We start from the raw sequence: 12,802 nt of genomic DNA, 5'->3' as shown, positions 1-12,802 counted from the left end.
ATTATCATCTTTTGAAGGACTCGTTGATGGCAGGCAATCTGGCCATTTAGTGGTAGGTAGATAGGTTTAAAACGTTTTTCACATGATATGCCACTTAAGAGTGTTCAGTTTTCTTTACTCGCATTACCGTATCGCCTCTTTTGAATGCCCATTCATGAAATCAAGCAATAAATAAGTCTTCTGCATCCTTTCGCTAATGACATGGAAGAGCACATAAAGAATGGTATTCAACTCACTTGGCACTGAAGATCGAGGCTAGAGCCAAAAAGCAAGCATCCGCTTCACGTGGACTTGAGGTATAACACCGATCGATAACCCATTCTAACAATTGTCCCATATCCGGATTGGATTCAAGCAGTAGGACAACTGTATCACGTGCCAGCTGATAGATCTGGGTAAAGAGAAATCGCAAGAAATGACAAACTTTGTCCTTAGCATATTGACCTTTCAAGTTATTTTGTAGCCTTCTCACCTTTTCATCCTTGGACGTTAGCAGGAGATCCAACCATTTATAGATAATGCCATCATCCTGCAAATGTTGTGCGTAGAAAATATGACCGCAGCATAATAAAGCGGACATGGCCTGTGTGTGGGAAACAAAAACAACAGAAAAACTTTTTTGTAAAATATTCTTTTTTTCGCTCACTCTTTTCACATCAATCATAGAGGATGGATTGCTAATGCATTCGCGGCATCTTTATGCCTTTTTTTCTCTTTTGTGTTTACTTGCCTGCAAAGCACTAAACTGCAACTTTTCCTCCTCAAGAGTTTGTCCAATTTGTGAGCTTATACTCAACGGCTTGGAGAAGCTGCCACACCATGTGGCAAACAAATTGAATAGATTACGCTTTAATTCTCGCGACAGCAACGTGGCACAGGATTCCACTGAGAGAAATGAACAAAATTATAAACATTGACACATTGTGTACCGATGTACGCAAAGATTGACTTACATGAAAAGTTTTTAATCATTTTCCTTATGAAATTGCAAAAATGAGCCTTTACCTCGCGTATACTGAGATTATCCTTATCGGTTTCGGCCTGCAAATAGACCATGGCACCCTCAATATACTCCACGAATGTAGGGTGCAAGGACATTGTATCACGTTCCAAAACACAAGTGCTGTAAAAATGGATGGACCAAAAACAAAACCCATTAATATTGACATTTTGCTATCCTTAATACAAGGCCAGCTAAAGTCGGTGAAGTTGCTTAAAAACTGTTTCTGTTTGGCTTTTAATCAATTTAATGCTTTCATTTGATTGCCAACACTAAAAAAAAACATGTCATATTGAGTATTTATGATTTGAATGGCATTTAATTAACTCAAATGTCATTTACATGGCCCTATTAACAGTTTTTTAAGCCAACTAATCAACAAACTGCATATGTATTTGGCCCCAGGAATTTTAATTTATTTTGTTTTTCTGCTTTACTTGCAATCTGTCCTCAGGGGGCATTAAGCAAATATATAAAAAATTATACACGACATGAAGTTAAAAAGTATCTGGAATAATTTGCATATCTTTTAAAAACTTAACTAAGAGTTTTATGTGGGAAGCATTAAATTTACATTTAAGACAAAGTAAATCAATAAATGAACTCAAAAAAGATTCAAAATGTTGAAATAATTAAGTGTAGTTCTTACATTAAATTGATGGCAGATGAAAAAACGTTTATATATGTATTTTGAACATCTATTCAAACATGGTATTCATATGCTGTAAGAGACACATTCCATGGCACATGTGTTTGGGTTCGCTTTCTCACAGCTTCAAAAGTTCCATTATGCATTGACCCGTAACCATACGCAAAGGAATCTCGTCTCGGCATACGGACTTTAACATTTAATACCCGCTAATAAATCAAAGAATAAAGGAATTTCCTTTACCCACACACACACACACACACACACAAAAACACACACTGTGAGACTCAGACTTACCTCACACCGAATGTACCGTTTTCGGCTATCTTTTCAAGGACCCTAACCACTTGCAAGCGCAAAGCATCTCGTCGTCGTCGTCGTCGCATATTTTCCTGTTTGCGATCCACAGCTTCACGTATATAGACAACAAGCTCCTCCATTAAATCTCTGTCGAAAGCAAAAAGCATTAACACATAAAATCCTCACTTCTGTTCACGGTTTATATCCATTCCGCATCGCAACGCATTGTATGTACATCGCATCGCAACGATGCGGAGGAGAAGCGAATCTTGGGGAGGTAACTCACTTGAGCGCATCATGGTTTATCATGCCCAAGGAATTGACAGCCGCATCCCGTACATCAACAACTTCACATCGCAGCAGGGGCACAACCAACTTATATAGGGCCTGCGGGGGAAGCACTGCCCATTGCTGATTTGTCACTACGATCGGCATTCAGGGAATCGGGTGATGAGCTGTAAAATAAAAATTTATGACCATTTTGAATTTTAGTGCTCCACGGTAGCTGGAATCGTTTGCCATGGTAGGCAGTGGCCAAGTATATTAGTCAGGAGGAAGGGAGAACTGGGCTGGGATTGGTTTGGTTTTCTTTTACTTATTTTTTTTTTTCGGGGCTATTGAGGAATCATTGTCTCTTTCATGTCAGGAGGCATAAAATTTATATAAATTTAAATTTATATTGATGTTAAGCATTTTTCTTCTTCATTTCTTTCATTTATGTACATAGGTCCTCAGAAGCTTTCCTTCTCCCTACCTGACTCATTCTCAGCCAGCCGTCTCTCCCTCCGTCTCTCTCTCTCTCTCTTTATATAAACATTATGAATATTAAAAGTAAGGCAAATTTTTCAATTAAATAACACAAAAAAGGAACCATAGTAATTATAAATGGCAGCAAACATATTTCGCCGCGTACAAAAAAAAATTAACTTCTCTTTAACAAGAAAAAAAAAAAAATAAAAGTCTTTGACAGACGTATAGAACAAGTCACGAGCAAATTGTGCGGCCGTGGCCCAGGTCAGAGTCAGAGTCTAGTTGCTGCGAAAAGTGTGAATGGAAATAAAGAAATGAAGAAAGAAAAAAGGATAAAAGCACACACAGAATAATACAAAAAAAGGAGGCTGAAGAAAACAGGGGCAAACTGGGGCCAGGTAGAAATAAAAAAATATGAAAAGGAAATGCCAAGGAAACTTTAGTGCTTAAACATTTTGAAAGCCACGAACCAGAGTTACCTAACAAAACTATTAAGCTTACTTTAAAATTATTTTCAAAGGAGAAGCAGAAACGAGAGAGAAGAATCTGAACTCCAATTAGACTTAAACTGACTAAATCCTTTCAACAGATTTCCCTTGAAATTAAAGTCAAAGTCCCTTTTGAATTTGCTTTGCAACCCTTTAAGCAATTTCTCCGCCAAAGGGCCAAAGTCCCTTAAGCAGTTGTAATCTGGGTTCCCCCCAAGCATTATTCCCACATATCCCTTGAGCACAATTTGCAGTGACCACAAATGTCCGTATTCGTAATCTTTATAGAGTGAGTTTAATTATTAAACAGCAAGCAGGTACGTCAATTAACTTCTAATAATAACATTACCATGATTAAAAATACCAGAAGTAAAATTCTCATGTCTCAACGTTTTTAAGTTCTGAGTTGTATTTTTCTGATATGTCAAATAGTTAATTTTCGAAACTAGAATAAAATTGAATCTTTCAAAGTTCGGTTTACTTTTCTTTTTGGCAAGTCTGGTTCTAGGCTGGAAATTCTGCAAACAAATCTAGAGCCGTGAAATCGGAAAACTTTGTCCCTAAAGTATGCAATAGACAGCATTTGCTTTTTTAAAACATAATTGCATACTTCAAGGGACAGAATCCGCCTAAAAAAACCCCTAGCAGTGCACATACATAGGAGGTAAATACATATATTTGTTTAGGTGAGTGTGCTAAATACTAAAGAAAGGAGTTATAGTCACATTTAATCAAACATGCTAAAAACTACAAGATAAACACACAATTACACACACACACACACACACACATAAATATATATACACGCACTGATAATAGTTTAAACAATCAATTGGGGGTGGTTGCTTTTTTTTTCTTAGTTATTTAGTTTTTTTTTTTTTTTGAGGTATTTGAAATTTGTTGTTTTTGCTTTACCCAAGTCGCTTTTGTCGCGCCTCTTTGCGTCCATAGGAAAGCGGCAATGTGAATCGTGTGACAATTCCCTCGGGCCCAAAGACATTGGATGGTATATTGTCCAAAGAATCGGATAGCGAACGTGAGTCCGATTGATCTTGTAAACTAGATATATATAAATAACAATCCATACGTTTGTATATATGTACATACATACATATAGAGAGGTTAAAAAAGGCATATATGTATATGTATGTTTGTGGACTGATATACTGTACGACTCTTGAGATGTGTACGAAGTATAGACAAGTGATGTGAGAGATTTTTTTTTGTTTTTTGTGAGAGGTTGCCACAAGTTACCCATGAGTTAAATGTTGTGTTTGTTTTTTTTTTTTCTTTTCTTGTATGTGTGTGTATATGCTTTTTTATGGACACGCAAAACGACAAACTACACTAATTATTTAACTAAATAATTGGCTAACAAATTAATTAACTAAATACATATGTTACATGTGTAATGTATGGATTTGTGTGGCCGTCATCATTCATGAAATGAAATGGAATCTAAATTAAATGTATTAATAGCTTGACCTTAAAGTGGACTTAGTATGAATTATACAAGAACTGAAAGTTGGATACAAATAATATCGATTATTTACGCTTCACCTTCGACTAAACACTAACAGCTGGGCTTGAATAATAATAGCAAACAAATTTATGTTTTTGAAGTCCTCCTTTTGCTTGTTGCTTAGTTATATACAAATACGTATAAACAGAAGGACACCCTCAACCTTCAGTTTTGACTTTTGTGACAAAAAAAAAAAAATTCATTTATGTCATAAACTTGGCTGGATAACTTTGGATCCAGTAAGAAGAAAAATGGTGTCTGAAGATTGTGAAATGTTTCTCGCTTACTTTGCCTCAAAATAATATTAAATCTGAACTGCTTTGCTTCAAAATTGGACTTAAAGCTAGAATCCTCTCAAGATTTTCTCTTAGTCCTCTGTGAATTATCGTTAAATATTAACATAAATAACATAAATACTAAAATCATAATTAATTTTAGTGTAAGAATATGTACTTTTCCAATCCCATAAAACAATGCCTTTCGAAAGCAATGTTAATAATCTGAGAATTGTCTGACTACAATCAATCTAATGTTTATGCATAAATTTACAAAAACTTTTCTTAATTAGCCGTGTTGTGTTTTGTTTAAACAATAGGAGACATACATATGATCTAAGCAATGCACTTTGTTGTTTTCCGCACTTGCATTTTGCTTTGCAAACTATTGCATTGGGCAATAACATTTAAATTACACTAATTAGGTACATACATCACTCTCGCTCTCTTACACACACCCACACACACACACTGTGTGTCTTTGTGTCACTTTCTCGCTCTTTCTAATGTTTATGTCCAAATTTATGCACATAATAATGTATTATGAAAATATTTAGTTTAGATCTGATGCCACATTAAACACATACAAAATACTAAATATATATAAACATACATACATATGTATATGTATATTTGTAAATATATAAATCTACATACATACATACATACATATATTTAGGTACATGTATACTATATACAAAATGTAGAATGCATGAAATCATTTATAATTGGTGTAAGGTAAACACAAAATATGGAAATCTAAAAATGCTAATCAAATGCAAACAAAAATACATACATATGTACATACATATTTGTATACAGATAGATGATTATATATGTATATAAAGGGATATACCAACAGCCCACAAAACATTTGTCAATTATGGTGAGGTAAGTGCTTGATGGGGAGGGGGATGGTGAGCCGACTGTCGATTGCCAAATTATTTCGTTGCATAGTTTATCCTCTCTACCTCTACCACTACCTCTACCTCTGCCGATTGATTTTAATATAGAATTTTGAATTCAGGTGTATCGACATGACGGCGGGAGTGGAGAGGGTGATGGCTCGGGGGTAGGGGCTGTGAATGATTGAACGTGTTCATATGCAGGCTACTGTGATTACGCTTGACAAACACAAACACACCCAGACAGGACTTTTCCTCCTGGCAACATGACAACAATAAAATGTCATAATATTCAAATGGATTTCCATTCGGGATTTCGAATTCAATTTTGAATTTACACACACACACATACACACAAGCACCCATACACATAGAGAGAGACAAATGAAAAAGAGTATCCACTCGTGCGGTATGATAATTGAATGCAAAATGTTAATCAAACAAAAGTTATTAAACATGTTTCATCTGGGATACACACAGAGAGTAGAGTATAATGGATGACACTGAGAATTGGATGATCATGTTGATGATGATGATGATGATGATGAAGAGGACGGGGATATTTGACGCATACCTTAAACTCAAATCGGGTGAGGCACAGCGCACTGCCACACTTGGTATTTGCGGTACTAAACGCATGGCACAGGCCACCTGATTGCGCCATAAACGTAAATAGGAATTCTTTTGACTTTCGGTGGGCATCTTTTTGGTGGGTGCTGAACTGCGTAACAATGAGGCGCGATTATCGCTAACGGGGCTGCAAAGAAAAGATGAATTAATGCTTTGCAATGAATGGTCAACACTGGTTAAACTTACGTGGGATCTATCACACTATATAAAGCATTTAAGCGGGCATAGCATATAGGCCATGCCTGGGCCACAGCCGAAGGACATTGCTGCAAAACACGTTGACGTTCCAATAGACCAAACAAACAATAAGCCCAAGCATCGAATGGCGGCTGTGATGCCGCACCACTGGCATTAGCATTGGCATTGGCATTAGCATTAGCATTTGATGCTGAGCTAGTTTGTGACAGATTTAAAGTCGAAGTCGATGACTTGGAGTTATCTAGAAAATAAATTTTATATTTATATCAGTCAATAAAGCTTATCCAGAGTTCACTTAGAGTCTTGACTCACCATCACAGACTCCTGTCAGCCACGTGCTAGTGGAACGCTCAGCTATCCATTGCAAATCGATGCAGTTGGCATTTAAGACCGCTTGCTTCTCGGTCTGCGGAAGGAATAGGAAACCTTTCTCTATTATCTGTGGCACACAACGATCCATGACATCGATTAGGGGCGGCTCTGTTTCTGGGATACCCAGAGCACGCATCAAATTCTTGACCTCTTTAAGTATCATGGCGGCCAATTTACGTAGATATGGACGATAGTTGCATAGCAAGACTAGAGCAAATCCCTCAACAAAATGCAATGTGGTGGCCAAGGGTATCTCATTCTTTTTGGCCAAGCCATCTGAAGTCATATTCAATACGGTATGCTGTGTGCTAATGCTAGACATGCCACTGGATGTGGTAATACTAGAGGCAGCACTACTGGCTGTATTTAGATGCTGCTGTTTGGACAATTGGTTGGAATTGGATGTATCCTTACTGGTAGCTAAATTCACTGGAATTGCAGTAATTGGTGCAACAGCTGGTACTGTTGTTGCTGTTGTTGTTGTTTGTTTCACTGTTTGAATAGCTATAGTTCCACCAGTTGCTGTCGCACCCGGTCCAGGTGCTGTTGCTGTTGCTGCTGCTACTCCGCCTGCTCCCCCTGTTCCAGCATTATTCCCACTAATTGCCGCCGTGCCACCATTTGTTGCATTTACATTTACATTCACATTAATCGCACAGCGCCATATATTCAAAAAGACAAACAATATACGCGTACAATTCTCCAATAATTGCGGATAGGTGTCGGTGACATCGCGCACTAGAAACTGTGTGTAACCGTGCACAACATCCTGACGCCAATCCGGAAAATCAATGACCAGCGTCTGCAGCGATTGATGCGTCAATATGCGCAATTCCTCATCCATATGGACAGTTAAGCGCGACAATAGATCGACCAGCTCTTGGGCAGTCATTGTATCGGGTATTAAACGTGGCACGGCAGCGACACATGTACGAAAGAGATCAATGCGTGGCTTCCTTTCCCCGGATAGCATCTCATCTGGCTCCTTATTCTGATTCTGTTGATTGGTCATCATCAATGGCCTACCATAATGGACATCCAATGCTCTCAGTATATCAACAAAAACCCTACGAACATGTGGAAAGTATGTAGACATGCCAATACTTCGGGCGGTGTCGTCAGTTAACATCTTATTGATGTAGGTCTTCTTCACGCGTAACGTATTGCCCGATGGCAGAACCGGCACCGTTCTCGGCATTGGCGGCTCTCCATCCTTTTGCTGCAGCGAATCGGCTACCACTAGAAAGGCTCTCAGACCAATGCTCATGCGTTCCGGATTCAGTATCAATTTGATTGATCGACCCACACATAGCAAATCGTATACAATCTCTCGCATAGCGAAATCCAAACGCTCTTGGGCAATAAATTGTATGATTTTCACAAAGATATTTAGCGGAGTATCACGCGGCACCACACCCTTCGATCCTCTAAAAAACAACAAGAGAGAATGTTTTTAATGTAATCGCTTTATAGGGAATATAACAATTTACTCACTTGGGAAATAGAGAATTTACAATACTCTGGAGACGTGAATGAGTGGCCGAATTCGATTCACATTTAATGCGTATCATATAGACCCAGAGCAAACGATATAGGGACTCCAAGGCCACTCGACTCATTTTCGCATCACGATTCTTTAGATTGCTCAAACACATGGCCAGAAAGCAATGCCAATTGCTTAAGAAAAAGGTCTTTTGTGACACACAAAACAAACAGGTGACCAAAGGGAAGAGAGCCAAACGATGTTTCGATTTTGTGGATGCATCCAATGTCTGCATATACAGCAATTCCACAAAATTCTTAACACAAGGAACATTAACCTCATTTTTCACAGCCTGCAAAGGGAAAAAATATAAACATTCTTTTACTTGCAACATTAACAGTGATTATGAATTGAACTATGGTGGATGACTTACCGCTGCCACTGGCACTAGAATTTCCACGAATAGACCAGCCAAGGCATGTTTAATATCCTTATCTTTGACCTCTTGGAAATATTGGCCACATTCATGCATAAATTGAAACGAAGCCTCAAATTCCTCTATGGGCACCATTTTGACCCGAAAGAATTTCATGCCCATCAAAAGACTAATGATGCTTTGCGTGGTCATCGGTGATGCCTCCTTGGCGCGCAACTCTTTCAGTTCGCTCATGAAACGTTTGCGCACCGAAGCGAAACGACTTTGGGCCAGGACACCAATCACTTCGGCATAGAGATCAGCTATCATGTGGATGTTGTGCGCATTCGGATTATTCTGTAGGCCATCTTTGTATTTGAAATGCTTGAAGGCCAAATTTTCGATGCTTCGCACAAGATCCTCATGGCCGGGATGGAAGGGCAATTGCTTGAGGATCTCGATGAGGGCCAAACAGAAAATGAATTCCACAGCGGCCTCGCGTCGCTGTAGTTGAAAATCCAAATCTCCGGCCGGTGGTTTGTTTTGATTATTCGAATTGCCTTGAGAGTTGTTGCCACCACTCGATCCGGAAACACCACCCGTACCTCCATGCGATGGCTTCTTGAGATCATTCTTAATCTCCATATCGGAGAGCTGGCGACGATGCCAAGCCAATAGAGTGTGCAACAGCGAGGGTAAGCAATGTTCTGCCACGGATCCCAGAGCGGAGAGCAATTGATCGAATTGCTGGTCCTCGCCGCGTTGCAACAGCTTGGAGAGATTCTTATCCGAACTCTCAAGCATGACCAATTCGATTTTCTTTTCAGCTTGATTGGTGAAATCACTGAAAAGATTGCGCATTACAATCTCACCGGGTCGTGGGGCTGCTGTAAGCTCCATGCTGCTGGCCACACTGGCGGCCAGAGCATGCATTTCCGCCTGAGTATAGCTGGGCAGGACGTTGATGATTGAACTGCGTGAATGCGAGCCCCAAGGTAAAAGTGATTGGCGTTGTGGTATTACCAATGCGGGTGGAGAATTATAACTTTGGCGATTCACTGGTGCCGAATAGGTTATCGATGGCGACGCTGATGGACCTATACTGCTGACCAATTGCTCTAAATTGGTCACTGGCTGATGTTGTTGTTGTTGTTGCTGCTGTTGTTGCTGTTGCTGTTGTTGCTGTTGTTGTGACTCATATTCAGGATACTCATCGCCAGGTAATTGATAATTTATGGGCGATGTTGTTCCACTATTGCCATTTCGTTTTGGTGTCGAAGAGCCACCATGACGTTGCTGCTGGTACTGATGACTGTGATTCAAGTCCAATAATTGGAAATCAGTACTGGGCTGATTATCATAAGCGATATCGCCACTGCCTGGCAAACTAGATTGATAGGCATCTTCTATTGTATAGATACTACGCTGTGGACTTTTAGTGGGCGTGCCGCTGCCACCCACTCCAGCTGCAGCTGCTCCTACTACCCCACCACCACCACCACCAGCAGCAGCAGCAGCAGCGGCGGCGGCGGCCGTAACAGTTGCTGTTGTTGGTGTTGATGAGCCACTGGCAACAACAACTGTTGTAGACTCATTCACATGTGCCTCATTTACGTTTTGATTTGTGCCTGCAAAAAAGATAAAAACCATTTGTTCAAAGTTTTTTCCTTATCATTTTTGTGTGTGTTGTTGTCATTGAAAGCATATTTATTTATGTACATATGTATGTAATAATTTGTTTTTTACATCTGATGATTCATTTTCTAGCTTAGCTCATCATTTGAGTTTCTTTTTTTTTTTTTTGTGAGAATTGAGTTATGATAATAAATGGTTAAATATTTTGTTGTTGTTGTTACCCCGAAAACTTGGTTCTAGGACACGCCTATAAAACTAGAAATCTGTAAATAGAAATATCATTCATCATAATAATTATCAACATCTTCATTATGATTATTCACATCATGGTCATCATTATGTGTGCGATACACACACCTTAGTTAACTAGCAAAAGAAGTAATTTATATATACATATATGTATATATGTACATAAATATAGAAGAAAAAATATCAACAGTCAACCCTTTATAACTCTCTCTCTTTCTGTCTCTCTCTCTGTCTCTGCGTATATGACCATGTTTCTCTGTATTTATATCTTAATTGCCCAACGAACGCGATAAATTTCCTAGGAACATGCAAAGTTTATCATCAATATATATATATATATATGTATAGGTACGTACATATGTATATTCCCATATATACCATATAGCAATCAATATGTAAGTCAACTATTTACTTTTCAATATGCAAAAATAAACAAATTGCAATGTTTCGTTTCACGTTGATTCTTTATCTCAATTGTGATAACATTTTAGATGAAATGTGCGGAGAATTTTTTTTTTTGGAAAAAACAGAAAAAAAAAAAACCCTAGCAAATTTCCTACCAACAAACAAACAAAAAAACCATGTCTTAAGTGTAAGTCAATGCAAATTACTCTATATACTTTCCACGCCCCAAACTATACAAAATTCCATTCCATATATATATATAGAGAAATGCCTTCAATTGATTTAAAACCAATCGATCACATAATAAAATGAATAAATAAAAAAAGAAACAAACATGTTATCCTCGCCCTTCTTCATGTCAAATTCAATGTGTTGGCCTTTTAGCTTGTCAAAGAAGACAAAAAAGGTAAAAGTCAAACTAAATAATAAATGTTAAAGGAAAACCTTAAACGATAGAACTACATATAAATATATTTGTGTACGTATGTATATGGCATGTGGGAACGACTACAACAGCTGATGTAGAAGGAAAGTGTCCTTAGACTTAAATAAAGCCAGGACTTTTGTGATACCCATGACTTGAGAATCCTTGAGTGTTTCAATTTGTTTGAAAATAAATCGAAAATCTTGTGGAATTGGTTTCGATTGACAAACCCTTTATTGAAAAAACTATTAACAATTAACATTTTCTACATTTATTTATTGCTACATTTGATATACCCTTCTACCATACAGTTAGTGTGTTTGTGTTTTTACAGGGTACACCTGAAAAGTCAAGGCAAGTTAAGGTCAGGGCAAGGATTCATTCTGTTTGCTGTTTGCATAATTAATAAAGTTCAAGTGCGAGGCAAATACGGAAGGAAGGATGAAAGTACAAATGGATAAAGTAAAGGTGACCGAAAGGGATTTAATGAAAAGTCTAAAAACTATTAAATAAATACCTATTTAAAAATAGACGCACACCAAAAAGCCAACGCAATTTGGTTCAATCGAACCCAGAGAGGGAGAATAGGGGGTGGTGAGAAATTTCGACATCTAAAAATGACATGACAGCCGCAGCAGCAGCAACAGCAACAACAGTCGCAGTAGCAAAGCAAAAAGAAAATGCGCAGAAAATCAACAGAAGAAAAACACATTTCCAATTTCTACAAAAACAAAACCTCCTTCCATATCGAAACCAAAACAAAATATACACAAAAAAAAAAACTTGCCCATCGGTATTCACATTTGTATTATTAATAACATATTAACACGCTCTGCTCCACCGCAAGTCGGGCAAACAAATCTTCCTACCAATGAGCAATATTCTTCCTATTATAAAAGCTCTTTGGATGTGTCATCCAACAGCAACAGCAACAGCAGCAGCAGCAGCAAACAACTGCCACTTGAAAGACGTGTGACGAACACGAATGTCTCATCCTCCTCCTCCACCTACTCTCCCTCCCACCATGCCAGCCATTCCTCACCTTCTCCAAAAAGCATATAAGAAAAGAACACGAATGTTGGAAGAAAAAAAAGTGCAACAG

At 38.2% G+C, this 12,802-nt stretch overlaps 1 protein-coding gene across 1 annotated transcript in view; it reads right to left on the bottom strand.

Moving 5' to 3' along the window:
- fry (Protein furry) overlaps positions 1 to 12,802 on the bottom strand; it is a 67,116-nt gene that overhangs the window by 47,734 nt on the left and 6,580 nt on the right. Inside the window, 13 exon segments of the mRNA XM_068293187.1 lie at positions 237 to 391; positions 473 to 583; positions 731 to 885; positions 954 to 1,123; positions 1,947 to 2,096; positions 2,236 to 2,342; positions 2,344 to 2,404; positions 4,103 to 4,246; positions 6,464 to 6,646; positions 6,706 to 6,958; positions 7,030 to 8,516; positions 8,584 to 8,924; positions 9,006 to 10,615. Of these exon segments, the coding sequence (XP_068149288.1) occupies positions 237 to 391; positions 473 to 583; positions 731 to 885; positions 954 to 1,123; positions 1,947 to 2,096; positions 2,236 to 2,342; positions 2,344 to 2,404; positions 4,103 to 4,246; positions 6,464 to 6,646; positions 6,706 to 6,958; positions 7,030 to 8,516; positions 8,584 to 8,924; positions 9,006 to 10,615 (4,927 nt within the window).

This window comes from Drosophila tropicalis, unplaced genomic scaffold, assembly GCF_018151085.1.
Source record: "Drosophila tropicalis isolate 14030-0801.00 unplaced genomic scaffold, ASM1815108v1 contig_694, whole genome shotgun sequence".
NCBI lineage: Eukaryota > Metazoa > Arthropoda > Insecta > Diptera > Drosophilidae > Drosophila > Drosophila tropicalis.
Note: the sequence above shows the minus strand (reverse complement) of the source record. Positions and strands in the feature narration are given on the sequence as shown.